This window comes from Aspergillus terreus, genomic scaffold, assembly GCF_000149615.1.
Source record: "Aspergillus terreus NIH2624 scaffold_6 genomic scaffold, whole genome shotgun sequence".
Taxonomy (NCBI): domain Eukaryota; kingdom Fungi; phylum Ascomycota; class Eurotiomycetes; order Eurotiales; family Aspergillaceae; genus Aspergillus; species Aspergillus terreus.
In genome coordinates this window covers 830,357-858,049 of record NT_165929.1, presented here as the reverse complement: position 1 = coordinate 858,049, position 27,693 = coordinate 830,357, and the positions used below count along the sequence as shown (strand labels likewise).

Genomic DNA, 27,693 nt, shown 5'->3' with positions numbered 1-27,693 from the left:
CAGCGTTCTGCTTCTGTTGTTTAAGGTGGTCTCTTCTAGTGTAGTGCTTTCATAACGTTTGTGGCCTGAGTATACTCCGTACTTGATCCGATGCTGGTGGGTCCGCAAATGGAAATCATTTTGATAGCGGGGAAATCGGCCGCCACTCTTTCTGCCGCATTTATTTCCCCTCCTCCTCCGACTTCCTCTGTTCACTCTTCGCGGCACAGCTCCTTTCCAAAATGCATATCCTGGTAAGTCTCTGATTGTTTGCCGCCTCTCGTCCGTGTTCGACGAAGAGCGGGTTTGGTTTCCGATCGGAATGAAATCTAATCGCACCGGCTCCTTAGATCACCAACGACGACGGCCCTCCGTCGAACGAGTCGTCGCCGTATATCCATTCTCTCATCCATTCGCTACAGTCAGCTGGGCATGTCGTCTCGGTAGTTCTGCCCCACCAGCAGCGATCGTGGATCGGTAAAGCACATTTCATCGGCGCCGCTGTTGAACTCTCCTACTTCCGGCCGGGTGCGCTGCATCAGGATGATGGGACAATTCACCCTTTCCCTCGAGGCCACAACAATGAGGATGATGCGGATGGTGATGAATGGGTCCTCGTCAATTCTACACCGGCCAGCTGTGTCCAAATCGGTCTATATCATTTGTTCCAGGACCGGGGCCCCATTGACTTGGTAGTCTCGGGTCCAAACTATGGCAGGAATACAACGGCCCTGTTTGCGCTGTCAAGCGGAACCATTGGGGCTGCTATGGAGGGAGCCCTGTGTGGAAAACGGTCAATCGCCTTGTCATACGCCTTTAAGTCGCGGAACCACGACCCCGTCATCATTGCCGAGGCATCTAGCCATTCCGTCCGGCTGATCGAGTATCTGGTCAAAAACTGGGGTGAAGGTGTCGATCTCTACAATGTGAATGTCCCACTAGAAGCTGGCGTGAGCAAGAATAAAGTCCTGTATACAAATATGCTGGATAACCGGTGGACCTCGGGTAGCTGCTTCAAGGCCGTGGATGCTTCCGTGTCGGACGTGGACCCTGCAGCGAGGGAGAAGGTGCTGCGAGCCCAAGATCCGAAAACGCAGGTGGATTCGACTCCCAATGCGCCCGTCAACAAGAATCGCATTCAGCACAAACACTTCCTATGGTCCCCGAATTTCTCCGATGTGTACAACAGTGTCGAGAGGAGTCAACCGGGCAATGATGGCTGGGCTGTCAAGGAAGGAATGTCAAGGTCAGTTTGTGCATGCTTATACGCCGCCCTTGTAGTTCGCTAACACGACACAGTGTCACACCTATGAGGGCCAACTTCATGCACAATCCCGATATCCAAGGGGAGATTACGCTGTGAGTGGGAATTCCGGTGGCAGACTTGAGTTCAGTTCGAAGCGCTAGACCATAGATATGCTTGGATATACTAGCTAGCTGGTTCACTCTGCCCCATCCCCCTGTTTGATCTCTCTGTTTTCTCCCTGGTCAAGGTTTTCCGGAAATCGGGTTCTGATAGATATCCTATGTAGCTCGGACAATGACGAACCAAGTCTATATTCTATTGTGGACAGTGATGACCCATATGTCCAGAGACTGATGGAGCAAGCACTGCAACGCCGACTAGGTGGTCGTCATAAGACGATATCGTCCCTGGCGGATCTACCTTCGTCCTCTACGCCGATCTTCCAATATCGCGAATACGAACGAATTGACTTTGAACATGCCATGATGAACTCATCATCGTCTCTCACAAATGCCTATATCATTCGCAAGGCATTGATTCGCAAACACTACTTGTCTAACACGGTTTCAACATGGGTCACAAAACATCCGGACAGCATTCTCAGCAAGCACTTCAAGTTTGCCTTTGATTTCGAACTCGACTACGCCGAATTCCTTGATGATGCATTATTAGAGGCCTACGAATTGCGTGAGAGCCTAGAGAAGAACGAGGATAGACCGGAGTCTGAAAAGGAATGGTGGATCCTAAAACCAGGAATGAGTGATCGAGGCCAGGGCATCCGTCTTTTTAACAGCGAAGATCAACTGCGAGAAATCTTCGAAGAGTGGGAAGAAGATGAGTCGGATGATGAGAGCGGATCCGAGAAGCCCGAGAAAGACGATGAAGCCAGCGATGGGCAGGGGGTAATCACCTCTCAGCTACGCCATTTCATCGCTCAACCTTACATCGATCCTCCTCTCCTTCTGCCGTCTTCGTCGAACAGGAAATTCCACATTCGGACCTACGTTCTAGCTGTTGGCTCCCTGAAAGTCTACGTCTTCAAGGAGATGTTGGCCCTCTTTGCTGCCAAGCCGTACTGTCCCCCATGGGAGGAAGAAGACGAGGTGAAAGACCTCGCGCGACACTTGACAAATACCTGCTTCCAGGAAGGAGGAAGTACCAACGAAGGCAGTGTTCGGCAGTTTTGGCAGCTTGATCCCCATGTACCAGGGCTCTCTCCCGATTGGAAAGAGAAAGTCTTTGACCAGATCTGTGCTGTCACTGGAGAGATTTTCGAGGCTGCCTCGCGCGGAATGATGGTCCATTTCCAGACGCTTCCCAATGCGTTCGAATTGTTCGGCGTCGACTTCTTGGTCGACAAAGAGGGGACTCCCTGGCTACTCGAGATGAACGCATACCCCGACTTTGGCCAAACAGGAGAGGCGCTCAAAGATCTGGTCGTGGGTCGTCTCTTCGAGGAAACGGTGGATGTTGCTGTCAAGCCGTTCTTCGGGCTGGGAGATACCGCGGTGGATGGAACCGATTTGTTGAAGCTGGTTGCTGATCTTGACCTGGGGAGAAAGTCGTGATGATGACTGTTTTCTTATGATGCTAGAAAAGTTATATAGAGTTAGAACACCGGTTGACTTTGGAATATGTCAATATCGTTGCTACATGACGAAACAGGCTGCTACCTACCTACTACTTTAGGTGCTCTTCGCGTCTTCCTGATTTTCTGCCTTCATCTCTTCAACTTCCTTCCATTTCAGCTCCCTCTTTCTGTGACTACTCTCTCTCATCAACTTTCACTCACTTCCTCTCACTCTTTCTCTTGAACTTCTCTCTCAACTTCATCTCCCTCTACACCATCGACATTGTTCTTTTATCCCGCGATGATCCTCAACCTGATATATCCTGTTCTCCCGGCGGTAGCAAGTCTGACAATCATAGCAAAAGTCCTGGTCAGAAGCGTCCTTGGATATCGCCAGAACGAATCGAAGATCTTTCGGATGCTGACCCTTGTGTGTGGAGTCGGAATCACCGCTACGTTTGTATGCTACACCTGGATATCTTTGGTTGATCTGATGGTTGTAACAATTGCATAGTGGATTGACAGTACTATTCCGGTTAACTATGGCGCCACAATTACTTCCTATACCTATGTATGACAGCCCCTTTCCTGCCTACAACTCAACCAGAACTAACTGACTGCCGCGAACTAGGACTACAGTCTTAGCTCGGCAAATGCATGGCTGCTGGCATCGCACTGTTTCTTCAGTGAGATGTCTTCGTGCTTCTCTTTCTCGGGATATGCAGCACCATATCTCCTGGCTGAGATCTTCCTTTTCGTATCAAATCCGCAAAATGAACCACCAGATAAACTGTCTCCTGTTCTAGTAACCAGCTGGGCAATTCGTGTGAGCTTGTTGTTGTTCCTCTTCATTCTCGCGGTCATATCTCGGGTGCAAAATCCCAAGCACATTCGCCTTCAAGAACCAGACCCGCAACTCAGAAAAGTCGATGAATGCATACAAAATTGCATTCTAAGATCCACGAAGACCCGTACTGTATAGACTCTTCAGGATTGGAGGATAGTCGGAATGGGGAATCGGAAGAGCGACTTATAAACTGGAGGGCCGAATTGACTGAGGTGATCTTCCCACGATTGATCTTTCACTTGCTGTCGCTAACTAACTTGCAGCCGCTAATGCGGTTCTTTCCCACCTCTTCTTCCCACCCGAACATCCGCTCGAACAAATTCATATGGGCCGGGATCGGTTTCTTCCTGATTGTGGAACGTGCTCTGGCTATCCTAGTCCCTTTCCAAGTAGGGCGCGTTGTGGACGCTCGACACTCGGGTATGTGCGATTATTCTTCATACTTTGGGCTCTTCGAATTGAACGTACAATGCGACCAGTTCTAACTAACAGCTGTACAGAAGTTGTCCCATACAAGGATCTCTTTTTTCTTGGTCTTCTATGGCTTCTCGACTCAAGTGTCATACCCTTGCTTCAGGAATGCTCATGGTCATTGCTCGAACAATCATACTACCTCAATACCGTGACCTCTCTCTTCGACCATGTCATGGAACTACCTAAAGAGATCCATGAAGAGCTAGACCGCTGCAAATTTGGGGACTTGGAAAGCCAAGGGCTGGCCGTCAGTAATGCCGTCAGAACATTCCTCTTCCACATTCTCCCTGTCATCTTTGACTTGCTTGTGGCATGCATAGTGATGTGCTATGTTTCAAGCACGACAACCGCATCTGATTTTGCATTGACGGTCAGTATTCTTATATATTTCTGTCGCCATGTTTCTTTCTGTCGCCTTCGCATTTTGCTGCTACTTCCGGACTTCACGCGAATCGAGGAGGCCACGTTCTGGGAAGCTATCTCAAGTCGGCAAGCAGAAGTCTGCCCCGAGTTTTTATCCCATTCCAGATCAATGATCAGTGATGCAGCTAAAAAGCGCATCGGAGTTGCCTCATGCGTCTGCTTTGTCAGAGCCTTTACGACAATCTTTTGGTTTGTCCTTCTAGGGATAGGTTTCATACTGGTGTTGCCAGTGACGTCGGTGCCCTGTGCACAAAATCAACAGTCCCTTGGGAGACTAGTGGCGTTGGTGTACTATATTTTGCGACTTTTCCAGCCCCTGCAGTCCCTTCCGGACACCATCTGCGACTTTATACGGTGGTCTATTGAAGCATACCGCGTTGCAGCAAGGCTGGACCCAAAAGCGAAAACTCTCAACCAACAGAAGCCCAACACTCCTATTGCAGCTACAGGGAAGATGAATCCGAAACTACCAGCCTACCGTACCTCAACTACAGGAGAGGCCAATCCAGAATCTCCAGTCTCGCCTATAATTCCCGAGGCGAAGTCTGAAGACGAGACGAGTAGTCTTGTGGCTGGAACAGGTTGAAATGACAAGCCCTGGTTGGGAAACAGGCGACACAGTTCCTCTTTTCCGAGAACCCCTGTGCAACTCTGGAGAAATGTCCTGATACCTGTGTTGCACGGATGTCGAAAACTACCAGATAGATTGATGTTGCGATCAGTGCTTCACATGTTCCGTGGGGATGACGAGTTGTGTGGCTTCACAATTTGCTCACTTTTCCAGAATTAGACAGCGTTGGCATTATTTTATTACTAGGAGCATCCATCTTCATTGTATATGTCTGGTAGGACCTCTGGATAGTATCCGGTACTTTGTGTGAAGTTGAACGCCTCTGTTGCAACCATCTATGGACTATTCTATGGGTCCAGAAGCGCGGACTCCATGTAATTGAAATTTCGTTATGGCGACTGGGCCATCAGCCATTGTCCATATTCACGAACGCCGTCTTGGACTGACTTGAACTCATCTCCAAATCCTATGCACCGTAGTTGTGAAACGTCAGCACACGTATAACTCTGATATCGCCCTTTCAGATGTTCTGGAAATGGTTTGAAAGCGATGTTGCCGGTCATGCCACAAATCTTTTGGACCGCCGTTGCCATGTCAATAAAGGTATCCGCATGCCCTTTCCCGACGTCGAATATCCCGGAACAGGATGGATGATCGAAGAAGTACAAATTGACCTTGACCACATCGTCAACGTGGATGAAGTCCCGTTGCTGCATGCCGGGTTGATAGCCATCGTACTCGCCAAACAATGTAATCGCACCTGTTTCCTGAAGCTGTTTGTACATCTGGTACACGATACTAGCCATGGCTCCCTTGTGCTGCTCCTGCGGACCGTATACATTAAAGTAGCGGAGGCCGACCACTTGCAAGCCCCTATCGACTAGATGGCTCACCACGTATTGGTCAAAGAGCATCTTGGAATAGCCGTATACGTTGAGAGGGCGCGTTTGGGGAGTTTTCTCCCCCGCGGCGGGAGAATGGCTACTCCCGTACACAGCAGCGGAAGAGGCATAGATGAATCTTGTCTTGTTCCTCTGACAGTACTGGGATATTTCCTTGGACGTGGTGAAGTTGACATCGAGCATGTATTTGCCGTTCATCTCCGTGGTGGAGGAGCAAGCGCCATTGTGAAAGATGACCGTCGGGCGAAAGGGTAGTGTGTCATCACGGATGGCCTTGCGAAAGTCATCCACGTCGAGATAGTCGGCAATGTCGCAGTCGACCAAGTTGACAAACTTGGATCCATCGCTCATGTCGTCCACGACAACAATGTCATGTCGATTTCGCTTGTTCAGCGCTTTCACGATGTTGGAGCCGACGAACCCCGCACCACCAGTGACAACGATCATGCTGAGAAGGTCTTGGGAGGAAATGTAAAGATTGTTAGTAAAGGATGGGTTCGAATGCGCGTGGACTTTGGTTGAGATGGGCCAGAAGGCAAGATAAATCTGGGTTTATGATCGCTATCTATGTAGCCTGACCTTTCAAAAATGACCTGTGGTGGCTGGAGTGTAGCTAGCCGCTTCCTCCAGTTATGTGCATTTCTATTGTCCTTGTGCTTACTGACGCATCTCCCTGGTGACTAATTTCTTCATATATGTCTTACTAGCCCTAGACGGCAGCCACTTCCTTTCCTGTCCCTTGGGAGTCACACAGCGCTTGGAATACGGTCAAGTTCCCAGGCTTTCTGTTTTTTAAAGACACAATATTCCCGGCGCTGATGAACCAAATCGAACCTGTCTCAATCTTGTCTTCACGGCATCCTGCAGCAATTTCTCCGCCTCCTTGCAGACAGATCATCATACTTGGTCCTTGTATCGGCCCAAAATGGACTTCCGCGTCGGGAGAAGACAGCTCTGTCTTGACAATGTCGAATTCCTCCGCTGGCGACTCATATAACACTGAAATTGCTGTTTCCTTGGCAGAGAGCACGTATGGATTCAGTGGACATATCTTCGGTGTAGTAGGGGGACGATAAGAATATGATAGCATTGAGACTAGCGTCTCAATGTCTTTCTTTTTCTTGGTGAGTCCACCGCGGACCACATTGGCCGAGGACGCCATGCATTCGACGACATCTGGGGGCACACGTCAGAAGGACAGCTTTAAGATGTACCAAACAACAAGTGGGGAACGTACCACCGCTCAAATATGCATGCAGCTCGTTGGGTTGCACGAATAGAGCTTCGCCAGGTGTCAGGGTGACATGGTTCATGAAGAAGACCGCAAAAAGCCCGATATCGTTTGGCCACTGTTGATGCAGCCTGGTGATCAACTTTGCCAGGCCGCGCAATTCGGGAGCAGTCTCTTGATCATCATGCTGTAGGAGAGTCATAAGCTCCTTCGTGCATGAGGCGATTTGACTCGGGGAAGCTCGGAGCAACGCTTCCCAGGCTCGCTTGAGAGCACCCTCCTCCTCGCTCAGGTCCCTCGCATCCTGTTGGATCAGTGATATGCATTCATCTGCGGGTGCGCCCACCAGACGGCGTAAGGGGGCAGCGGTCAGAAGGAACCATGCAATCTCTGGAAAAGGCCTGAATCCACACAAAGCTTCAAACGGTGTTAATGCGACTACCATCTCCGGCTTGTGGTTGCTGTCTTTGGTCGCGTTAGAACCAATCGTCACAAGATATCGAGTGGAATACACAAAACATGTGGAGACAGAAGATCTAGATGGAGTTTTCTCACCTGGATACGTAAATGGATCGCGCGCATGAAGCTCTTGAGCAAGTGTCTTGTCTGGATGTGCTTGAATACAGAGGGCTTTCCTGATGGAGAGTATCTTGAAGAGGAAGGGTAACCGCTGCCGATAGCGATTGCTGATGGAGACAGAAAGGATACTTGGGTCTTCTTCAAGGATTTTGCAAAGAGTCTCGCCGGTTCGAAGATGCTGGGAGCAGAGGAGATGGTGAGTTCCCATCCACAATTCTGCATATGGCGCATCTTTGTCGAGTTCAGTCTCCTCATCTCCAGCCTCAATGAGCCTGAAAACTAGCGAATCTGCTCCGATTTTACCTTCATAGAGTAATATGTCAGTCGTAGCTTTCTTCCTGTGGAAAAAGTAATCGATTTACCCCAGTCATTCTTAGTTGCTCCTATAAAAGCGACGATCAAATCAGCTACGAGACAGGCATACAGATACCTTCAGGTTCACTGACCACATCGTAGCTTTATCAGGCAGTGGTCTGCCTTCTTCGAGGGTGCCATGATAGTTCTGTCAAAAGCCATAAGTTAATTCCAGTAAATCCAAGAACCAGGGCTCTGGGTCAACTATAAGACCCTCGGAACCATAAAACCATAGTATCGACTGCGGCCCCCTTACATGTCTAAGACATCCCAGACGGCAGGATTTTCATAAGGGTCCATCTTACTATAATCAGATTTGTTGCTTTTTCTGTGGGTAATCAATTCAGACGCGAATTGTTCGTGCTTATATCACGTGGTGCCTTATACAGGTCTCACGATATATTTAATTCTGCAGCATACGCATGGCGTCTTCCATACATATCACCAAGCGACGTCTCACCAAGGAATGACCCAGTTGGGCGCTGTATGATCCCATTCCTCATCCTATCTTAACTTTTCCTCCCTTCCTCTAAGGAGCACGCTGGCATCATCCAGGGGAACATGATGGATGTCTATCAGAGCGATGTGAATGGCAAAGGCCCATCAACTCTCGTCGTAGCTGGGGATCTGATACTAGACGAGTATCTCCGCGGCTCCGTCAACCGCACCTCACCGGAAGCAGATGTTCCTGTCGTGGAGCAAGAGGAGACGGAGTATTTCCCCGGAGGGGCTGCAAACGTTGCGAGCAACATTGCAGCCCTTGGTATTCCAGTGGTGCTGGTTGGAGCTGTCGGGGATGACGAGGAAGGGAAACGGCTGCTGTCCCTTCTGGCAGGCGTCAATGTGGATGTCTCGGAGGTTCAGATCCTGTCGAGTCGGCCTACCAGCCGCAAGACCCGGATCATCGGCGAACGGCAGCACATTGTCCGCATAGACCGAGAGGTCGTGCATCCCCTGGAGGAAGGGCAGCAACTGGCCGCCCTGGATTCTGTCCGCAGGTGCTTGCCTCGCGCGCTGGGTCTCGTCTGTTCTGACTACAACAAAGGCTTCCTGTGCGAGCCCGTCATCAGAGCGCTTGTACATGAAGCCACATGTCTGGACAAGAAGGTCATCGTGGACCCGAAGACCGGGGATTGGGCTCGGTATGCAGGGTCCAGCGTCTTGACACCGAACCTGAAAGAGCTACAGCTGCTCTCCGGTCTCCCCGTTACACTTCCCTCGGAGATTGATATTGCCGCTCAAGTTGTCTTGCAAAAGGCCCAGCCCGGGGCATTGCTCGTGACATGTGGCGCAGATGGGATGATTCTGTACGAGCCTAAGAAGAGAGGCATTGTCATTCCAAGCACCTGCGCTACGCCGCGTGATGTCAACGGCGCAGGCGACACTTGCATTGCGGCTTTTGCGTGGGCCTATCTTGCATGTGGGCGGTCCTTGGAAGAGGCCGCTACGGTGGCCAACAATGCAGGCGGCATTGCAGTGGCGAAACTCGGGACCGCTATCGTCACAAAGTGCGAGCTGGAGGCGTCCTGGAAGGATTCACTAGTGGGATCTGGAACACCGCCGCAGTCCAAGCTCAAAGTCGTCGGACTGGAGAAGCTACTCTCCCAGATGCAGCTGATGCGCCGGCTGGAGAGCCATGGCAAAGTGGTATTCACAAATGGGTGTTTCGACCTTCTGCATGTCGGCCATATTGAATACCTCAACAAGGCTAAGGCTTTGGGCAGCTTGCTTGTGGTAGGACTGAATACCGACGCGTCTGTGAGGCGACTGAAAGGCGACAAGCGACCTATAGTGCCCCAGTCCCAGAGAGCTGACATGTTAGCAGCTCTGGAATGCGTGGATTATATCGTGTTGTTCGAGGAAGACACCCCGTTGACCCTTATCGGCGCCATTCAGCCCGACATCCTGGTCAAGGGCAACGATTACCAGCTGCATGAGGTCGTGGGACGCGATGTTGTTGAGGCCGCCGGCGGCAAAGTGGAATTAGTTCCGTTTTGTACCGATGTTTCTACTTCGTCTGTCATTCAGACGATCGTGCGTCGTTATAGTGAAAGTTGAATTTGGCGACAGGGGTATAGGGAAAGAAATTGATATCAGATATCTGAGCTCCCAGACCATGGTCTACACCCAGAATCCCCAAGACAAAACACAATTAACCAAACCTCTGCTTTGCCAGCGTCTTCAACCATCCGATGGTCTCCTCTTCCTTCTGTCGATATTGCTGTAGTCTCTCCTCCCGCTCAGCTGCCCGTGCGCGGAGGATCTCTTCCCTCCGAATCTCCCGTTCGTTCTTTTTCCGCTGCTCACTCTCCCGCGCCTTCTTGATTGCGGCCAGGTCATTCTCCCCGGACCCCATCAGCTCGTCATCAGGCGCACCGTCCGTGGGAGAGCCACCTCGGCGGGACTCCGCAAACGCGCGATTGGCTGCCGCCGTCTCACGCCGTTTCTCCATGCGCCGTTCATGCGTGCCCGGTTCTGCACGCGGGGCAACTTCGTCTTCCATATGTCGTAGCTCAGAGCGGTGGGAGCGCACTTCTTCCCGATGTTGTTTCCGGGAGTCCTGCCGTGCGGCGATTGCGTCTTCCGTGGCCAGTTCTTCGGGTCCACGTTAGTAAGGACGAGACATAGACGCGTCACAATATGTTTAGCGTACCTTTGCGTAGCTCCAGATCCTGCAGTGAGGGAATCGCAGGCCCGGATAGTTGGCCCATCCGCTCACCCTGGGGCAGACCGGGCCCGTACTCGTCCTCGTCGTCGTCGTCTTCCGGTCCAGCTTCCGTGTCCTTTGCGCTCGGTTGGTCCTGTCCGTAATCCGGCGACGACCGACGTCGTTCTGTAGCAGATGCGGGCGGGACTTGACTGTCTCCGGCACTACGGCGAGCTTTGTCAAGAGTATTCGGATCGTACCATCCTTCGGCGAGCTCTCCACGGTTCCTGTTATGTCAGTCCTGGCTCGCTGATCATGCAGGATGACGAAAGGAAAGATGCTCCCTACCATTTCCGGATAAAGCTCTTCCATCGTCCCTTGACTTCCTCTTCGCTTATCTCCTCCATGATGATCCCCTTCTGGATATCCAGGTACATGGCAAACATGGGCGCGAACTCGCTGAGATCCCGCTTGGAAAGCTCCCGCGCCTGAAACGGAAGCACGACTGGTTTTGCCGAAGATGACGGGGATTTCTCGCGCCGGTCATGGTGACGGTGGGATAGGTGGTGGTGATGGTGCCGGTCGTGGTCGCGATCGCGATGTCGGTGATGCCGATGACGTCCGTGTCTGTCGGCTCTGTCGTCCGGGGAGCGCGAGCGCGAGCGCGAATGGGTTCTGCGATGGGATCGCGAGGTGTGGCGTCTGTGGGAGGTAGGGTCGTCGGGCGACATGGTTTTCTGTTCGTTCAAAGCGTGGTGTATTCAAGTTATCGTGAGGCTCGGAGAGTTTTAGTGGTTGACTGCGATGGATGCCAAGCTTTGGCTCCATTGCCGTTTTGGGACATGCACCCAGGTACTCAATCTGAACAGAGGGTATTTGCTTCGTCGATTACTACCTACACACGTCCAAATCCAACAAGAGAACCAATGCCATATTCTTTGCCCAGAACGATTCCCAATGCATGCTTCATTGATAAATACACGTGAATGAAAAGAAAGCCAGGACCAACATAAGAAAAGCAATTTCTACATGAAACGGTGCATAACATATGCTAATACCAGATTTAGCTGGGAGGAGCGCTTTGCTGCTCACTGGTCGAGTTGTCCGCAGGAGTGGAGCTGGTGGTTGAGGGAGAGGCGTTTTTCGACCGGTTGGCAGCGGCCATCTGCCAGGCCGGGATAGAAGCAGAGCGACTGAACTGCGAGATAGGGTTGGGGGTAGGGGTGCTGGCGGCTGGCGTGGATGCCGGAGCGCCGTCGCTGACTGAGGGCTGCTGGGAGGGTTTTTCGGTAGTCGAGTTTGTAACACCGTTAGTGGCAGGAGAAGCGGCGGGCGACAATTCCTCAGAGGGCTTAGATGCAGCAGGGAGGGTGCTACCGCCGACAGTCCGTCCCAGAGCAGGAGTGCCAGATGCACTACCGCCGCCAAGTCTGTTACCCAACAATGTCTTCAGACTCTTCAGCTCGTTGCCCAAATCTTTCAACCGGTTCTCGTTGCCTTCCCGAGCACCTTCCAGGGCCTTGGGGATGGCATCTTTCAACAACTTGACTTCGTCACTGATCCGGCGAGTCTCGTCATCTCTCCGGCGCGATGCGGTCTTCAAGTCCGCCACGAGGTTCTCAACCTCCCGCAGAGCGGTGTCCAATCGTTCTGTGCGCGCCTCTTCAGCTGACTTAAGAGCAGCCGTATCTGTAGAGAGCTGTTCGATGAGGGCAAAAGCACGCGAGAACTGCTCGTCAATGTTCTGTTTGTCCTGCTCCAGCTGAGGCGGAGTAGGAGGAGCGATCAGGGGGGAAATGTAGCGCTTGATCATAACATGTTAGCATGTGATCCCCCATCTAGACTGGAGGGCGACAAACCTTGGTGACGTAGTACAGTCCGTAGCCCACACCTCCCATCACCGTCGCCATGATGAACCAATCACGCCAGTCGCGCTTAGGGGGCCTTGACGGAGCAAATGGCGTCAGATCACGTATCTACTCTATGGCGACACACTACTTACTCAGGTGGTGGCGGTTGCCATTGACCATACGGAGGATATCCATATCCTTGAGCGGGTGAAGGAGGAGGACGGTAGACAGCTTGCTGTGTAGGAGCTTGATAGCCCGATGACGAGGAACCCGCGGCGGCAGCGGCAGCAGCAGCCGGATCTTCGCCCACTCGGGACAGCGCAAGCTCAATCTCCTCTTTTGTCAGATTCTTGGATTGAAGGAAAGCAACCCGCTTCTCAATCGGCGACGACGCGACCGACGGGTCTTGAAGGACTGTTATGCGTTAGTAAATGCAAAGAGAACAGACAAGGTGACGGTGTTGTGGACATACAAGTAACCTGGAAATCACGAAGAACGGTCAGCTCCGACTCCGCACATGGGTGAATACTACCCCGGACAACTAGATACTTACAGCAGAGGAGACAAGCTCCTCGCGAGCCATGATAAAGGACTATGCGATCGCCCTGGTTCGAGAGGATAGAATAATAAACCACCGCAAAAGGAACAATGGGAAAGGGTGTCGGAGTGAGAGGAGAGGCAAGGTACGGGGGGAGGGAGATGGAGGGAAGCGAACTCATCGGCACCGAGCGCTGGACCTCGGAAGTTCCGTTTGGGGGGGTTGATTATTCCCGTTTGGGACAGCCTTCCCCGGAGTCTCGTGATGGCCCGCTTATGTCATGCCGGATATTCGGAGGTCATGTTTGTCCGGTTCTGTTTTCACCGCCTGCTGCTTCCGGTCGCGGCGGGACGGTGCTTGTTTACATTGGAACCGACGCTCTGTTGTGATCAAAACCATCTTTTGTCCATTCTTCAGTGTTTGGTGGGCTGAGGATCGCATTTGTCCTCGCGATCCCATAATACAGCTTAATATTCATATCTTGTCAAAGTCACTCTTTGTTTTTGCCTGATATACCCATCAAGTCGCCGCAGTCGCGGCTTCCTAGTCACCATGTCGCAGGATACTGGATTGTTCAGTGTCAAACGACCCCGTGAGGTATGAAGCGCTCGTTTTTCGCATTCCTTCGGCCTTATGGCTTCCAGGCTATATGCGCTTTGAAATAACAAAGCGAGGAGTCCACCCCGGTTAACATAGAACTAACACAGTCTATGGCACAGACTTTGGGGAGCGTCCAAAACTACTCTGCTTTACCACAGCCTTCGTCGGCCCTAAAGCGCACCAGCTCCATCGGCTTCCAGAACCCGCCCTTCACGTCGCAGCACACGCGCTCAATGTCTTTGATGAATTCGGCCAGTCGTCCCCAGCAACCTAACTTCCAGCGGTCTTCGTCTGGCGGGGCCTTTGGCGCCGATGCCGGGTTTTCGACCGTCAGGCGCTCCGTCTCGAGTAATATCTTCCACGGCGCCAGCGCCGGACGCCCCAGCTTTGCGCCGGGCTCCCTGTCTTCCAACCCGGCGTCGCAGAACCTCCAGCGACGCAGCAGTGTCTTCTCCAGACCTTCGGTAGGAGGTGCGATGGGCCATCAGTCCTTTTTTACTCAAGTACCTTCCGTTGCCGGTGTTCCTAGGGATCCGAGACCTCTACGCGATCGGGCTTATCAAGCGCGGATTGGGCAGGAGCTGCTGGAATATCTCACCCACAACAACTTCGAGCTGGAGATGAAGCACTCCCTTGGTCAAAACACATTAAGATCGCCGACCCAGAAAGATTTCAACTACATCTTCCAGTGGCTTTACCATCGCATCGATCCCGGATATCGGTTCCAAAAGAGCATGGATGCGGAAGTGCCACCAATCTTGAAGCAGCTGCGCTACCCTTATGAGAAGGGAATTACGAAGTCGCAAATCTCCGCCGTTGGAGGTCAAAACTGGGCCACGTTCCTTGGCATGCTGCATTGGCTGATGCAACTGGCTCAGATGATGGATAGGTTCATCATGGGCGAGTACGACGAGGCCTGTGCAGAAGCCGGGGTGGATGTTTCGGGAGACCGGATCATATTCAGATTCCTCACTGGGGCCTACCATGACTGGCTACAGGGAGGGGAGGATGAAGACGACGAGATGGCAGAGAAGAGGCTCGTCCCTCATATCGAACTTATGGCCCAGGAATTCGAAAAGGGTAATGAGAAGTACGTGCAGGAAATGCAAGTTCTCGAAGCGGAGAACCGGGCGCTACGTGATCAGATTGAGGAACTGGAGAAGAACGCCCCCGATATGGCCAAGCTAGACAAGCACTTCCGAATCCTGGAAGATGATAAGAGGAAGTTTGAGGACTACAACCAGAACGTTCAAGGAAAGATCGAGAAGTACGAGAACCGCATCAAATTTTTGGATGACGAACTCAAAAAGGCCGAGGCGGATTTACAGGCAGTGGAGGAAGAGCGGTCAAGCCTTCAGGCTAGCGTCGATAGACAGGGACTCACGATCCAGGATATTGATCGGATGAACACGGAGCGCGAACGACTGCAAAAGAGTCTCGACGACACGATTGGGCGACTGGAAGAAACGCACGCGCGAGTGATGGCCAAGGAGGCTGAGACGAGCAAGAAGCTGGAGGACCTAGAGGAGATCGTCAAGGCATACAACACCTTGGGCTACCAGAACAGTTTGATTCCCGCTTCCGCTGTCAATGCGAAAGGCGAAGAGTACGAACTGAGCCTCAATGTGAATGAGACGAACTTTTCTGCGTCGCAAATCGGCGGGGCCCCGAACCGCATATCACCAGAAGGCGATCGACTGCTCGCCGAACCCTTCACAGGGTATCATCCCGCTCACTTACTGAATCTCGATTTGCGTGGCCAAATCCGGAGCAACCTCCAAGCCCTTCGCAAAGAAATTAACGAACGAAGAAAGCAAGCCATCGACGCTGACTTGGAACGGCGGAATCTCTTGGACAACATCAAGGAGGCCATGGACGAGAAGCGGAGCGAGGTGGAAGCATTGGAGCACCGGCGACGCGCTGCGGAAGAGGAGTTCGAACGGATGAAGGAAATCACCACCACCCAGAAACACGCCTCAGACGCGCAGATTGAGAAGATGGAGAAGGAGCTGGCGAAGATGCGCGACACGTTGAGCGAAAGTGTTCAGCTGATGGAACAGCGCGAAATGAACACGAACATCGAGTACGAACAACTGACGCTGCGAGCCAACGCGCTGCGAGAGGAGCTCCATACGAACGTGGAGAGCATGTTGAATGACGTGATCCGCTTCAAGGTCCATATCCAGAAGGGTCTGGAAGACTACGAGAGTTTCGTTGTCGATGAGGTGGAGCAGGAGCTTGGGAGGCGACGCCGACCCTATGGATGCGGATGCGCCTCTCGAGGGTTAAAGCTGCGCGGCGTACTCTTCAGGGAGGGTAGGTTTGATGATTGATGAATGTCAGAGGGAGTTTGGCTGTGCCTTGTTTCTCTTTTTCTTTTTTGCGCACACATCCACGCCTTGTTTCAGCATTGCGAGTGTTGCCTCCCCCAGGATCAAAGAGTCTTGTCCATCATTCTTGAGGCGCTATTGGATGTTCTGCGTGGAATTGGTTCTTGATTGTTGGTACAATATCCCCTTGGGTTTTGAGTGAGCTTCTACTTTGATACCAATTTCTGTTCACCTCGTTCCGTCTGTTGATGATTTATGGCTTGACTTGTGTTCCATGATGTATATACGTGCATAGAGCGTCGCAAGCCGTGTGTTCTCGATTCTACTCCGTATTCTGCGGTGACGGCGAATTACTGCATCTGATATAGCATGCCTAATCTGGGAAAGCGCGTCGCGGTCGCTTGGCATCGTGGTGCGTGGTCTATATAGTAGATGGCCTCCTCGCCCGCCTGCCTCTCCACGAACCTGCTTGGGATGAGATGGGTCCAATATCGAATAGCGGAGGGACGTGTCCAGCAGATCACGAGGGCGTTATTCATCTGCAACACGCTTTTGCATATCGCCGGATTGAGACTCTTCCACTCCAAGATTGCCTTTCTGACTCATGTAAAACCACATCCATGTCGAAAGACCCGCGCACAGACCGAGCAGCCCGACCAACTGAGCCGTGACGAGAGCCCCCCTCCAACGAGCATTTTTGCTACAATACCAGCAGACCATCCCGACGAGGAACTCGACTACCGCCAAGTCAAGCAGTACCAACGGAGCCCATGCCACCGCCAAGTCTCTTCTTGTTGCTCTTTGCGATCCCTCAAACTGGAACAGAAGCATTATCGCTAGGACAGCCGATATAATAGCAGTGATAGCTGAACTGCATAGGAAGCCCTCCGAGGCAAAAATCAAATCGGAGGACGGAGGGTGATATTCATTGAGGGTCAGGGCGGCAACGGCGAGGCCGCTAATGAGGGCAGCCAAAACAACAAAGGTCTTATACATCCGCTGGATCCTCTGGAATATTAGAAAAGCTCTGATGTCAAGTTGCTTGGACCAGCGTGGCGAAATCATGTTGTCGGAGGGAGATTGTGAGGCGACCTCGATATAATATCGATACCTGAGGTGATCGGGAGCAGTGGCGTCGATAAGACAGATGTGTGAAGGACCCCAGATCACAGAAATTTCGAGTCCGCAGATGGCCCTAGAAATTCCAGCAACAGCAGAAAGATCATGCAGAGGGATCACGACAAGTTTCTCAGCGGGGTGGATGATTGCCTTCGTAATATAGAGGAGCAGGTGCGGAGGGGAAATTTACGCGCCAACCCTGCAGCTGCGGAGTACCTCTCGGAAGAATGCCATCATGACATTATATATATCCAGCATAACCAATGCGACCTGTCCGGGTGTGAAACAGCTACTAAGCGGCGGTGAGTTGGGTCGGGAAAGGTTAGTTTGCTCGTTTCAGCGAGATTACAGCCCCGGCGCTTACAGGACCTAGTTTACTGGGCCTTAGTGAAAGCCGTGATTTACCTAGACAGGGGGTATATGCAAATATCGCAACCAGTAATATGGACAAATCCACAGTTCGCATTTATATTGGTGCAGCTGCGGGGCCGTACAACTCACCCCGTTCGCGGGGAATGGTTGATCGCATCCGACTGCATGAGATGGAGATAAGGAGCAGCAGATCGACCACAGTTTTGCATCATAGAACACTACGAACTCCCGGCCGGCGTGCCCGTTAGACTGTCCTAGTTACCTTTCCCGACTGTGTTAGTAGGCAGCTCGTACTCGTTGCACAGGCGGTTATGACAGTCCTCTTCGGGACTTGCCTGAACAAAGCATATGCTGCCTATCGCCCGAGCAATCTGGCAAGTGTTCCGCCTGACCGGGGACTAAATGAAATAGGTCCACTAGGGCCAGACAGCTTGGCGACGTATGATAAAATCGGTGACTGACGCGAGCCAGAAGCGGTGGTCCCATCCATGTCAACATTTTAACCCAACGTGGGGAGGTAGAAAGGTTCTTTATTACGCCGATAAAGGCCAGGGACAGCGGCCATGTAGATATTTCGATTCCTATGCCTATCGGCCTCCATTACAGGCTTCAGGGGTCCCGTCCAGTGGATATAACGCTGGACCTAAGTACGGGAAACCATTATACACCATATACGGCGAAGTCCATGTACAACAGCGATGCTCGTCGGTTAGGGCTCCTGCTCAAAAAGCGCTACGCTGTTAGTACGCAAAAAAGGACCAAGTATAGCTACTAGCTCCAGTTAAATATAAGAGCTGGAATTGGACAGGCCGAAAAGCTGATCCAGTTCATATCTGACGACTAAGATGATGTTAAACAGGCCACAGCTCCCAAACAAAGCCGTTCTAACCACGTCATTTAGGAGCAGAACAATTTTGTGAATCAGCCTGAGCTTAAAAGTAATAACCCTTATTATGCTCTAAGCCCGGACTTTCTAGCGACCCTTCGCCACATACGTCTTTTTTTTCTAGTAAAGAAGTAAATGGTGTACTTCGTATACTTCCAGTAGCGTCATGTTTGAGTCTAGACCGTGAGTAAGGCTGTCTGTTTAGAGTTTCAGTTTGCGACGATGAGTTTCAGATGTGTTGCCTGGATCGAAACGCCACAGCGCAGAGGGCAGTACAGCCTCAGCTGCAGATAGATCGGCAATGACCCTGCAGTGCGTGGTGGTTGATCGTCTCCGTTATCTCGGGTACCAAGGGTCTCTGCCACTCAACGCCACGCAAGACAACCGACTGATCGGCAGGAGGACGGGAAACTTTTTGTCTGCGCGATTGTGACAAGCAAGGAAACTGTCTCCGCTTGGCCAGATCCTCCTCGTTCCGATGGCCACCAATTGTTCTGCGCCGGACGGGGTGGTTCAAAGAGAGTCGGAGATCGCCGCTGCCGATGCCCATTAAGAAACGGTGCCGGCATCGGCTTATCACTGACCGGCGTGCAAAACTTCCCGATTCACCACCCGGCCAGCCCTTTTCCATCGACAATTGGCCTCGGGTTGGAGAAGTGAATGCTCCGTCGCTGCACACGAAGCACTCGACAGCATGCAACCCTTGCAGCCCTTGCAACCGCTCTCGCGCATTGCCTAGCCTGTGTGACGGTCCATTCTCTGTCGTCTTCTGGGTGATGCACTCGTGTCTGGCTAATATTCTCATGTTTCCCTTCTTCGGGAGCGCTATCGTCGATCAACGTCTGGAGCCCTGGATGGCCTCTGTCCTTTATCCACCCAGCACAACAATGTGGTATCAAAGCTTCCAATTGAGGCTATGCGTTTGTAGATCCAGATCGGCCCCCTCGGAGGGTCCCCTCAAGAGCCCAAAAAAATTTCTCTCTGTTAAGGGACCCTATCGGCCATATATACAACTGAGTGGTAGCTATTCTGCTGGACTCTCTCCTCTTCTAGACAGTGCTGTGCACACCATTCTCCTGGTACCAATATTACATTCATTTGTTATACATTTACTTCCACTCTTTCGCTTCTAGTTCTCAATCATCATGAAGGTTTTCGCTGCCTTTGCTACCGCTGCGGCTCTCTTCCTCGCCCCCGCCGTTGCTGACGGTGTCAATGACCGGGTTACTATGATCCCCGCGGTAGGTTCTCGTGGCCCATGATCATGCCTGTGAATCGACTCTGACATACCTTCATAGCCTGCGCCTCCGGCCGGCACTGAGCCGCCCACCTTCCCTCCGGGACCCCCAGGCGTGCCTCCTGTCGCTTCCTGGCCTAACGGTGCTCCGGTTCCTACTGGTACCGCTCCCTCCGGTCCCGTCCCGACTGCAACTGGAATTCCCTTCCCTCCGGGCTTCGAGCGTTCTCACGCCCGTCAGTTCCGGCCCATTGACGCTTAGATGCACTTGTCTACGTCATACTGTGGATTGTGATGCGTGTGGGACGTATCTGGGAGTACTTGTTTCTCGGAAATGCTTGAATATGCATGGATGCTGCTGGGCCAGTCGTTCGTTTGAGGTGACCGCGTCACCATGTATGATAGCAGCTGAATAACTGAGTCTTGAGGACGTTAACTTATACCCATAAATATTTCCTGCAAGTATACTCATTGAGATATTACGTACTGCAACAAGGTCATACAACAGCTATTTAGCATTACCTTATAAACAATTGTGAGTCTCACCGACGTAGTGTCTCCCTGAGGTACTTTTGAACCGTACTTCTCTCACGTATATAGACTGGATCTATTGCGCATATATCTCATGGTTCGGTCAGATTTTCAACCCAAATCATAGAATACGTTCTCTCCACGCTATGGAAAAAAGAACCGAAAGGGCCTCACTGATAAATGGGCTGACAAAGTGGTAGCTCTGTAGTTTGTCTGAAGTCTTCATCTTTACCTGCCATAGGATGAGTTTGATTCTTGAGGTCATTCCTGATGTCAGAACCTTCCCACTCACAATACCCCACTGTTGCAAGACGAGGTAAATGAGTATCATTCAATAGAGATATCTATAACTAGTTCTTGTGAACACTGCTCACTCCCCAAGCATATAGAAATCCTCCAGCCATGATTGGTTGGGTGGGATGAGTCAGCAACACCGGAGATGTTTTTTTCGCCGCGGACTCGGCGCAATCAAAGCATCATCATCATACTCTCTCCGACCATTTGATTGTCCCTAGGAGCCCATTGGTTCAATTCTGCTGATCTCGGGATCATGAAGCATCAACTGAATGATTAGACATGCGCCACAGAAACCTCCGTCGCCGGTTATCTCGAGATCCATTTTCCCTCCACCCGGAAGTCTCAACCTTTAGGTCCTCGATCGTGTCATGAAAAGGTGCCTCTGTCCAAGTCACCCGCTGTGTCTGGTCCGCAGGTCCTCGTTGCGCCCTCCGCTCACTCCCTCGGCTCGTCCATATTCCTCTCCTCGGCATAAGGGGCTCCTGGACGGGAGACCCTATCTGGGATGGCGACAATGGGGCCGCCGTTACTCCGTCAGCTCTAAGCCCCCGGCCATCCGCCCCCAGCTACTGCGAGACTATGTTCGGTTGGAGATGAGAAGATGCCCAGTAGCCGGGCCACAACAGAAGAATCCCGAAGCGTGGATTGCGCAGCTGGAACCGTATCTGCCGCCATCGCTCCGTGCTTCCTCCGAGCGCGCTGTCACGTCGGACTCCGGATCGCGCGACGCCCAAGACGACCTCGCGCAAACCCTGGAGCTGCACAACCTATTGTTTCATGCGAGGTCATCTGGAAACTTTGACCTTCTATCCCACGTTGGCTTCAAACTCAACAACTGGCCTGCCGTCTATGCCCTTCTGAATCGGTTACTCGATGTTTCCGACGCCCTTAGAGAGGTTTCCTTCCTTGCAAACAATCGGAATGGGATGGACTGGAAATTTGGATCTGGGGTTTCACTTGATCAACTTACGGATCAGTGCTTGCCCTCGGCTCCTCAAATCGAGCCGCATTCAGGAACGCCGTCCATTCCTGGGTTGACTAGCTTAGACGCCTTGGCTGAGCGTCCCTTTGCTGATGAACATTCAAAACGCTTAATGGCGGAAGTATGGCAGAGCCTGGGCTCGATTGTGCTCGACGCCGCCGATGCTTCGCCAGAGGACTCGAAGCTAGCAATGTCCTATGTGTTTCGCATCCTAGCACGTCTCCATCACTCCGGTGCGCTATCGGACAGAATTTATAAATATGATCCTCCGAGCGATCACCAAACATCATTCCGGCCTCCCGGTCTCCATCTTCTCTCTACCCCTATTATGAGTGTCTTATCAGATGCGGCGTGGCTGGTTCACGAGGAAGAAGTCGCGGCTCAAGCCGCCGCGGCCGGTGAAGATTCCCCCTATCTGCCCTTCAAGATGGGCATTCGAGAGCTCGGCCCTGAGATCTGGCTGGAGCTAATCCTCTGGTGCTGTGTCGAGCATGGTCATATCACAGAGGGAATATGGCTCATCGAGCGGATGAGGAAGAGAAAGGGTGACCTATCTTGGCACTTCAAAAGCTGGAAGCCTCTTCTCCAGGATCCAGAGTCGGTATGGAAAACAAGAGTCGACGCCGAAGACTTATGGCGCCATCCAGATCATGTCGACCGGACTTTACTGAGGAAACGTGGCAGCGTCACCCCATTTAATGGGTTAGGGAAGCGCACCATCAGCGTGGAAGTTGCTGCATCTTTGCTCGATAACCTCCCCAACCTTGTTTACTTGGGATTGGGTTGGCGCGGTGTATCACCAACAGCGCTTCTACGGTATGTCTCCTCCCTCAGGTTCGCAGTAACGTCGGCAACTCCCGACGAAAAACCTCTTCCCACCATCAAGGAATATAATTGGCTTGCTGTGAGGGTAATCGAGTCCGGTGGATTCGACCCAGAGGCCGACCCACGAGCTTTCGAAGAATTCCTTCGAGTCACTCCACACGTCGTGCCTCCTTGGGACCATGATTTGCACGTCATGGATGAAGAAGAACTAGAGCAACTTCCTTTATCGCAGGTCTACGATGAAACTGCTGCTCTAATAGGTCTGATCGAGTACATTATCCGGTTCTATGCATCTCGCCGTCTCTGCGGAGACGCTATCAACGCATTTGCCTGGCTTCAATCAGTGGTCGACGCTAGCAAAATGAAACGCATTGGCGACTTCTTCTCCTCACGAGTGGACTTCGACACTCCGGAACGCGTTCCCACATTTGACGTGGACAACCTTGCCTCCTTCAAACCTTTCCAGTCGCCGATGCCCCAGTTATCCCCCATCACCTTGGCCGAGTTACTCGACATGGTTACCGTATCACGGGCATTTGCATTCGGAGAGTGGCTGTTCTTCTCCGACGACATCGACGGACCCGCCATCCCTCCCAGCGCCTACGGAGACCAAGCTCTGGCTCCCTCAATCATCCGGTTCGCAGCTGCTACCAAGAACAACGCTCTCGGCGACGCCGTCGCGCGGTCTCTCACGCAGCCTCTTTCGACCAACACTCTCCGCGCATTACTGAACTTCCGGATAGCCGTGGGCCAGTGGGATCTCGCGGTTCTCATGCTTGAGTATCTCCGCGACTACCGCCTAAAGTCGTGGGGCCACAGCAACGTCACCGCACTAGCCGGCGAGATCATCCGGCTTGAACACGCCCTCCAACACCCATCAAGCACCGAGCACGCCGACTCGCTCCAAAAGAACCTCTCCAACGCCCGCGACCTCCTGCAGAGGATCTTCAGCGGCGAATTCAACGACCTCCAACATCGCTCCGAGTCCCGCTTCCAGGAAATGGCCCTCTACAGCCTGCAGCGCGTATTCCGGTCTCTCCCAGGCGCCCTCAGCAACGTCGCCCACGCCGCCACGCCCACCTACAAGCCCACCCCCCGCAGCGCCGTCCCCTACATCCCCATCACGGCCTTCCACTCCCTCCTCTCCGCCGTCGTCGACACGCAAGGCAGCGCCGCAGGCAAACGCCTCTGGGAACGCTGGTGTCTCGATCTGAAGTCGCCGGCGCTCCGCCGTCTCCAGGAAGGCGGTATCCCGCGTCTCTACCTCAGCAAAGAGCGCAACGTCGCCAAGGGCGACCCGCACTTCGACGCGTACTACTTCAAGCAGATCCAGAAGAAGGCTACCCTGCCCAACCCCAACACCGTGCGGATCATCGCGCAGGCCGCTGTGGCGGAATACAACGCGTTCGAGGCGCAGCGCGACCACGCCGCCGCCAAGCTGGGCGAGCAGCCGAACCCCGCAGAGGAGATTCTGGAATTTTGTATCCGGAAGTTTGAAGGGTTCCGGCTGCGCCAGGCCGAGACGAACCGTGAAGTCGGGGGGCTTCTCTATCGGAAGAGGAAGGAGGCCAAGAGGAGGATGAAAGCGCAGCAGTCTGCGTCTTTGGATCGGAATTCAAAGGTGCCTGCTTAGACGGTCGATGCAGTGTATATATACCCTATAGATCTGATTGCCATGTATTATAATGAATGTCCATCTAGCTTCCTCGTATTCTCTTCGGGCATGTTTGGTGTCTGCGTCTCACTTCGATCGAGAAGGTATATTATCGTATGAACGAGGTTGGTATTATTTGTTTATGTACAATACACTAAACAAAACATTGACTTCGCGTACTCGTTAGTTAGTACAACGCATGTCAAATAAACATTGCGTGTTACGAGATCATCCCTCAGTCTATGCCATAACACCTTTATCCCTCCTCGGCCATCACACTACGCCGAGTCATCACACATTCAAAGCAAATGACAAGAGAATCCGAAATGATGTACAAAGAAGTGAAAAATCCTGAGCCGTCATGGTTGCTCCCACGGGTCTTCGTCAGTGGAAGCTGGGAAGAAGGACCGGATGAACTCTCCGCTGATCGGGTCATACGGGAAGTAGGCATCGACATCCGTTGCCATGTCAAAGGTAGACGGAGAGGGGTTGAACGAGGTCGGAAAGCCAGAGTATAGAGGTGGTTGGGTCGGATTATACTGAACGCCAGGGTCCGAAGGCTGGGTTGCAGCGACGACCGGCTGGCTGAGGGGGTCAGCTGGATTGAGTAGAACCGACGCCGGGGTGACGTTAGTCTGGCGAGCAACCGGGTCGACATTTTCCGCATCAACGGAGTCGACCGACTTCGTTGCCGACTCAGATGCGGGTGGCATGTCGCTCAGATCGTAGTTCATGCCCACCGCGATCCGGCGAAGGTTACTGTCGCACAACTCCCATGCGCGTCGCGAAGCGAGACTGCACTGTGACATCGCAAAGAGCCACCGGATGGCCTTCTTCGATGCTTCTAGCATGTTATTCTCCTCCTCCGGCATGTGCACGCTCCCGAAAGATAGCTCGAGGAGGAGCACTGTTGTCGCTTGCATGAAGTAATGCAGGATGCACCACCAGGGACAAATGCTGTAGAGGCGCAGGGCATCTGGCACATCAGGAACAAGGTCGAACATGCGCCGTGCAGACTCCAGAGTGCTCACTGCCATGTCATGGCTAAAAGTTGTCTGACTTGGACCTGCCTGCTGTCGCGCATCGCGACGGCACAGGCACGGACGCCCCAGAGTAATTCGCGCGCTGTAGTAGTTGAAGGCCAAAAAGAGCCTCGAACGAAGTAAATCCGGCCCTTGGTCGTCCGTCCGGGTAAAGTTGAGTGACTCTGGCAAGTTTGAAAACCAGAGGTCAATTCGAGCCCTCAGTTCTCCCATCCGATTCTCAATGTGTGCCCATGGAGTCATCATGCAATCCAGAGAATACACCCTGTTCACGATTTCTTGAGAAATGACTGACAAGTCCATGTAATAGAGGAAGACAAGCGAGCGACTACAAGGCACGCTCTTCAGCCACGAGGTGTCCCGCGTCTTGTCCGTATATTTGGCATCCCTACCACCTGGAGGGTTCAGAGACACTTGCCGAACATAGTTGCACGCCAGGGCTGAGTCCACACATTCCTGGCGTAACTCAAGGTCATCGAGGAGCTTTGCAGCCACTGGCTCTCGGAGTTGGTCCTCGTCGAAGGGGAGCGGTAAGGGTGTTGTACAGATCCCATCCGAAATACACGAGGCACGACCTGTCATGACCCCAAGCATATGTTCGAATGCATAAAGACACCACCAAACACGGTAACGAGCCTCTTTCGAGATCCCGGCGGTGTGTTCACTAGTATTCTTCATATTGAGCCCGAGAGCTACAGCAGAGCGAACCGCCAGGGCCGTGATGCGCCAGGACCTAGACCATTTGTTAGATATGGATACTAGCACCATGAAGACTTCCTGCAAGAACGTACCTGTTTATTTGATCCGAAGCAAGAAGATAGAAAGCGATCAGCCCTTCCACTTGCACCTGCTGGAGATCAGGGTGGCTGAACAGGACATCACCATTCATACTAAGGATGCGAGCACGAGTCAGGTACACCAAGTGGTCATTTTCTTCGCCACGCCAGGGAGCCTGGCGGAGGTGGGCATGCTTGGCGGAGATAGCGAATATCATATTCAAAATGGCTAGCCACTTATCGCCAGGTCGTGCAACGCTATCAACAAAGGTAGCATACTGTGTTCGATATAGTGTGCGGCTGATTATGGGGAAGAACGGATGAATCGTTTCCAGATAGTCTTCGAAAAGCCTATCCGCGATATGGCGTGGAGGCATCTGGTATGCGTGAACCGGGCCTGGGACCGAAATGTCCATATCATCCAGGTGATAGTTCATAGAATGAAGTGCGAATTCACCCTCAGGCTCAGTTTCATACGTCCCAGACAACTTCCTCGACCGCTGCTCTGCCTCCCGTCGCAATCTCTGCAGCCATGTCACCTCGGAGTTCTTCCCCATATAGCCGGTGGCCCTTGAGCTTGCCGTTCGATTCAGATCTTCATCGACCCTGTCGATAGCTTCCAGGGACCCGATCGATGAGGGATAGCTAGCGTCATCCACGGAGGCGTCTTCGTCCTGGGGCGTGACCGAGTTCTGTTGGGAAGGGGTCGAGGAGCTTTCACCGTTCACTCCAAACTGTCCAACGGTCAGTCCTAGTGTAGGAGACAGGATACAGGGCCATTGTACCAACCTTCTCTAGCGTATTCCGGATGCGCTCGGATGTCCGACCATCAACAAATGTGCCGATTTCTTTCAGGAGCGCTTCATACTCGTTCGTCTTCGCGGAAAGAGATTTCAACTCCCTGGATTATCTGCATATTAGTCACCGAACAACACATCAGCAGATATGTATTGCCCATACCCCTTAGTTCGCTCCCTCCATGAGACTGGATATTTGCATTCGACGCGGAGCTCCTTACACTGCCGACAAACTGGGGTGTCGCCACTGCACTTGGTCTTTCGCGCACGGCAGGATTCGCACGCCAAGGGCACGCGTCGACTATACCGCGGGGTGGTTCCCGCGCGCTGGCGAGGAATCGCTACTTTGGCATTATTAGAGACGAGCTGTTTCTTTCCGTGGAGGGTGGTGCCTGGCCCGGTGGCGTGGGATTTTTGCGGGGCATGCGGCGCCGACCCTGGCATGGCAGGCGGGTTGGCGGTGGGCAAGATCTGGGAGTCATCGCCGGACCGGACCTGAGAGGGTATTTGGGATCGGGCTTTCGAATCGCCGGATTGTGGGAGGTTAGACGGCGCATCCATCGTGCTCCGTCGTCGAGTGGATAGCTGGGAGAAGGACTGTTGCCACCGATCAATCGAAGAGTGGTCGCCCGGAAGCAAAAAGGTTCGCAGGTTAAGAGGGTCGATTGCAGAATGCTGATTGGATATGCTGGGCTACTCTGGCCACTTTGCTGGTTCGATTCAAGTAGAAGGCAAATTTTCAAGCTACAGGATGGGCATGATGTGGAAGGCGAACCACGAGCCACAATGGCGCGCAATCGCGTGATGCGAGATGAGAATGATTGGAAGATGAGTTGTTGACGCAAGTAGCAGAAACAGAATCGTCTGCGACTCTATCTAGACCCTGTCAGTAGCAGATAAAAAAGTGCACGATTGTTTGCGATGGAACGTGCGGGAGAGGGGAGAAATTGCGATGGAAGGAGAGAGACAGCCGCCAGCCTATGACGACATATGTGATCACGTGGTGATAAGGTGGAGTGTACACAATAATCAC

At 52.5% G+C, this 27,693-nt stretch overlaps 9 protein-coding genes across 9 annotated transcripts; 4 read left to right on the top strand and 5 right to left on the bottom strand.

Moving 5' to 3' along the window:
- Positions 1–221: 221 nt before the first annotated feature.
- ATEG_04554 (putative acid phosphatase) lies at positions 222–2,793 on the top strand (the record flags this gene model as incomplete). The annotated part of the gene is made up of 4 exons (XM_001213732.1): positions 222–233; positions 330–1,225; positions 1,279–1,338; positions 1,512–2,793. 4 exons carry the CDS (start codon positions 222–224, stop codon positions 2,791–2,793), a joined length of 2,250 nt encoding a protein of 749 aa, XP_001213732.1.
- A 2,706-nt stretch (positions 2,794–5,499) lies between these two features.
- ATEG_04553 (ADP-L-glycero-D-manno-heptose-6-epimerase) lies at positions 5,500–8,053 on the bottom strand (the record flags this gene model as incomplete). The annotated part of the gene is made up of 5 exons (XM_001213731.1): positions 5,500–6,558; positions 6,674–6,692; positions 6,837–7,188; positions 7,250–7,547; positions 7,799–8,053. 5 exons carry the CDS (start codon positions 8,051–8,053, stop codon positions 5,500–5,502), a joined length of 1,983 nt encoding a protein of 660 aa, XP_001213731.1.
- A 687-nt stretch (positions 8,054–8,740) lies between these two features.
- ATEG_04552 (uncharacterized protein) lies at positions 8,741–10,234 on the top strand (the record flags this gene model as incomplete). Its single annotated transcript, XM_001213730.1, has 2 exons — positions 8,741–9,910; positions 10,037–10,234. The coding sequence occupies 2 exons, from the start codon at positions 8,741–8,743 to the stop codon at positions 10,232–10,234; spliced, it is 1,368 nt and encodes a 455-aa protein (XP_001213730.1).
- A 575-nt stretch (positions 10,235–10,809) lies between these two features.
- ATEG_04551 (uncharacterized protein) lies at positions 10,810–11,230 on the bottom strand (the record flags this gene model as incomplete). Its single annotated transcript, XM_001213729.1, has 2 exons — positions 10,810–11,110; positions 11,172–11,230. 2 exons carry the CDS (start codon positions 11,228–11,230, stop codon positions 10,810–10,812), a joined length of 360 nt encoding a protein of 119 aa, XP_001213729.1.
- A 656-nt stretch (positions 11,231–11,886) lies between these two features.
- pex14 (putative peroxisomal membrane anchor protein (Pex14)) lies at positions 11,887–13,256 on the bottom strand (the record flags this gene model as incomplete). The annotated part of the gene is made up of 5 exons (XM_001213728.1): positions 11,887–12,627; positions 12,683–12,767; positions 12,826–13,087; positions 13,122–13,152; positions 13,227–13,256. The coding sequence occupies 5 exons, from the start codon at positions 13,254–13,256 to the stop codon at positions 11,887–11,889; spliced, it is 1,149 nt and encodes a 382-aa protein (XP_001213728.1).
- Positions 13,257–13,763: 507 nt separating this feature from the next.
- Positions 13,764–16,144, top strand: ATEG_04549 (kinetochore-associated Ndc80 complex subunit NDC80; the record flags this gene model as incomplete). Its single annotated transcript, XM_001213727.1, has 2 exons — positions 13,764–13,808; positions 13,931–16,144. 2 exons carry the CDS (start codon positions 13,764–13,766, stop codon positions 16,142–16,144), a joined length of 2,259 nt encoding a protein of 752 aa, XP_001213727.1.
- A 528-nt stretch (positions 16,145–16,672) lies between these two features.
- ATEG_04548 (uncharacterized protein) lies at positions 16,673–17,206 on the bottom strand (the record flags this gene model as incomplete). The annotated part of the gene is made up of 1 exon (XM_001213726.1): positions 16,673–17,206. One exon carries the CDS (start codon positions 17,204–17,206, stop codon positions 16,673–16,675), a length of 534 nt encoding a protein of 177 aa, XP_001213726.1.
- A 3,745-nt stretch (positions 17,207–20,951) lies between these two features.
- On the top strand, positions 20,952–24,023 carry ATEG_04547 (uncharacterized protein; the record flags this gene model as incomplete). Its single annotated transcript, XM_001213725.1, has 1 exon — positions 20,952–24,023. The coding sequence occupies one exon, from the start codon at positions 20,952–20,954 to the stop codon at positions 24,021–24,023; it is 3,072 nt and encodes a 1,023-aa protein (XP_001213725.1).
- Positions 24,024–24,403: 380 nt separating this feature from the next.
- On the bottom strand, positions 24,404–27,221 carry ATEG_04546 (uncharacterized protein; the record flags this gene model as incomplete). Its single annotated transcript, XM_001213724.1, has 4 exons — positions 24,404–25,820; positions 25,879–26,597; positions 26,653–26,764; positions 26,824–27,221. The coding sequence occupies 4 exons, from the start codon at positions 27,219–27,221 to the stop codon at positions 24,404–24,406; spliced, it is 2,646 nt and encodes an 881-aa protein (XP_001213724.1).
- Between the last annotated feature and the right edge of the window lie 472 nt (positions 27,222–27,693).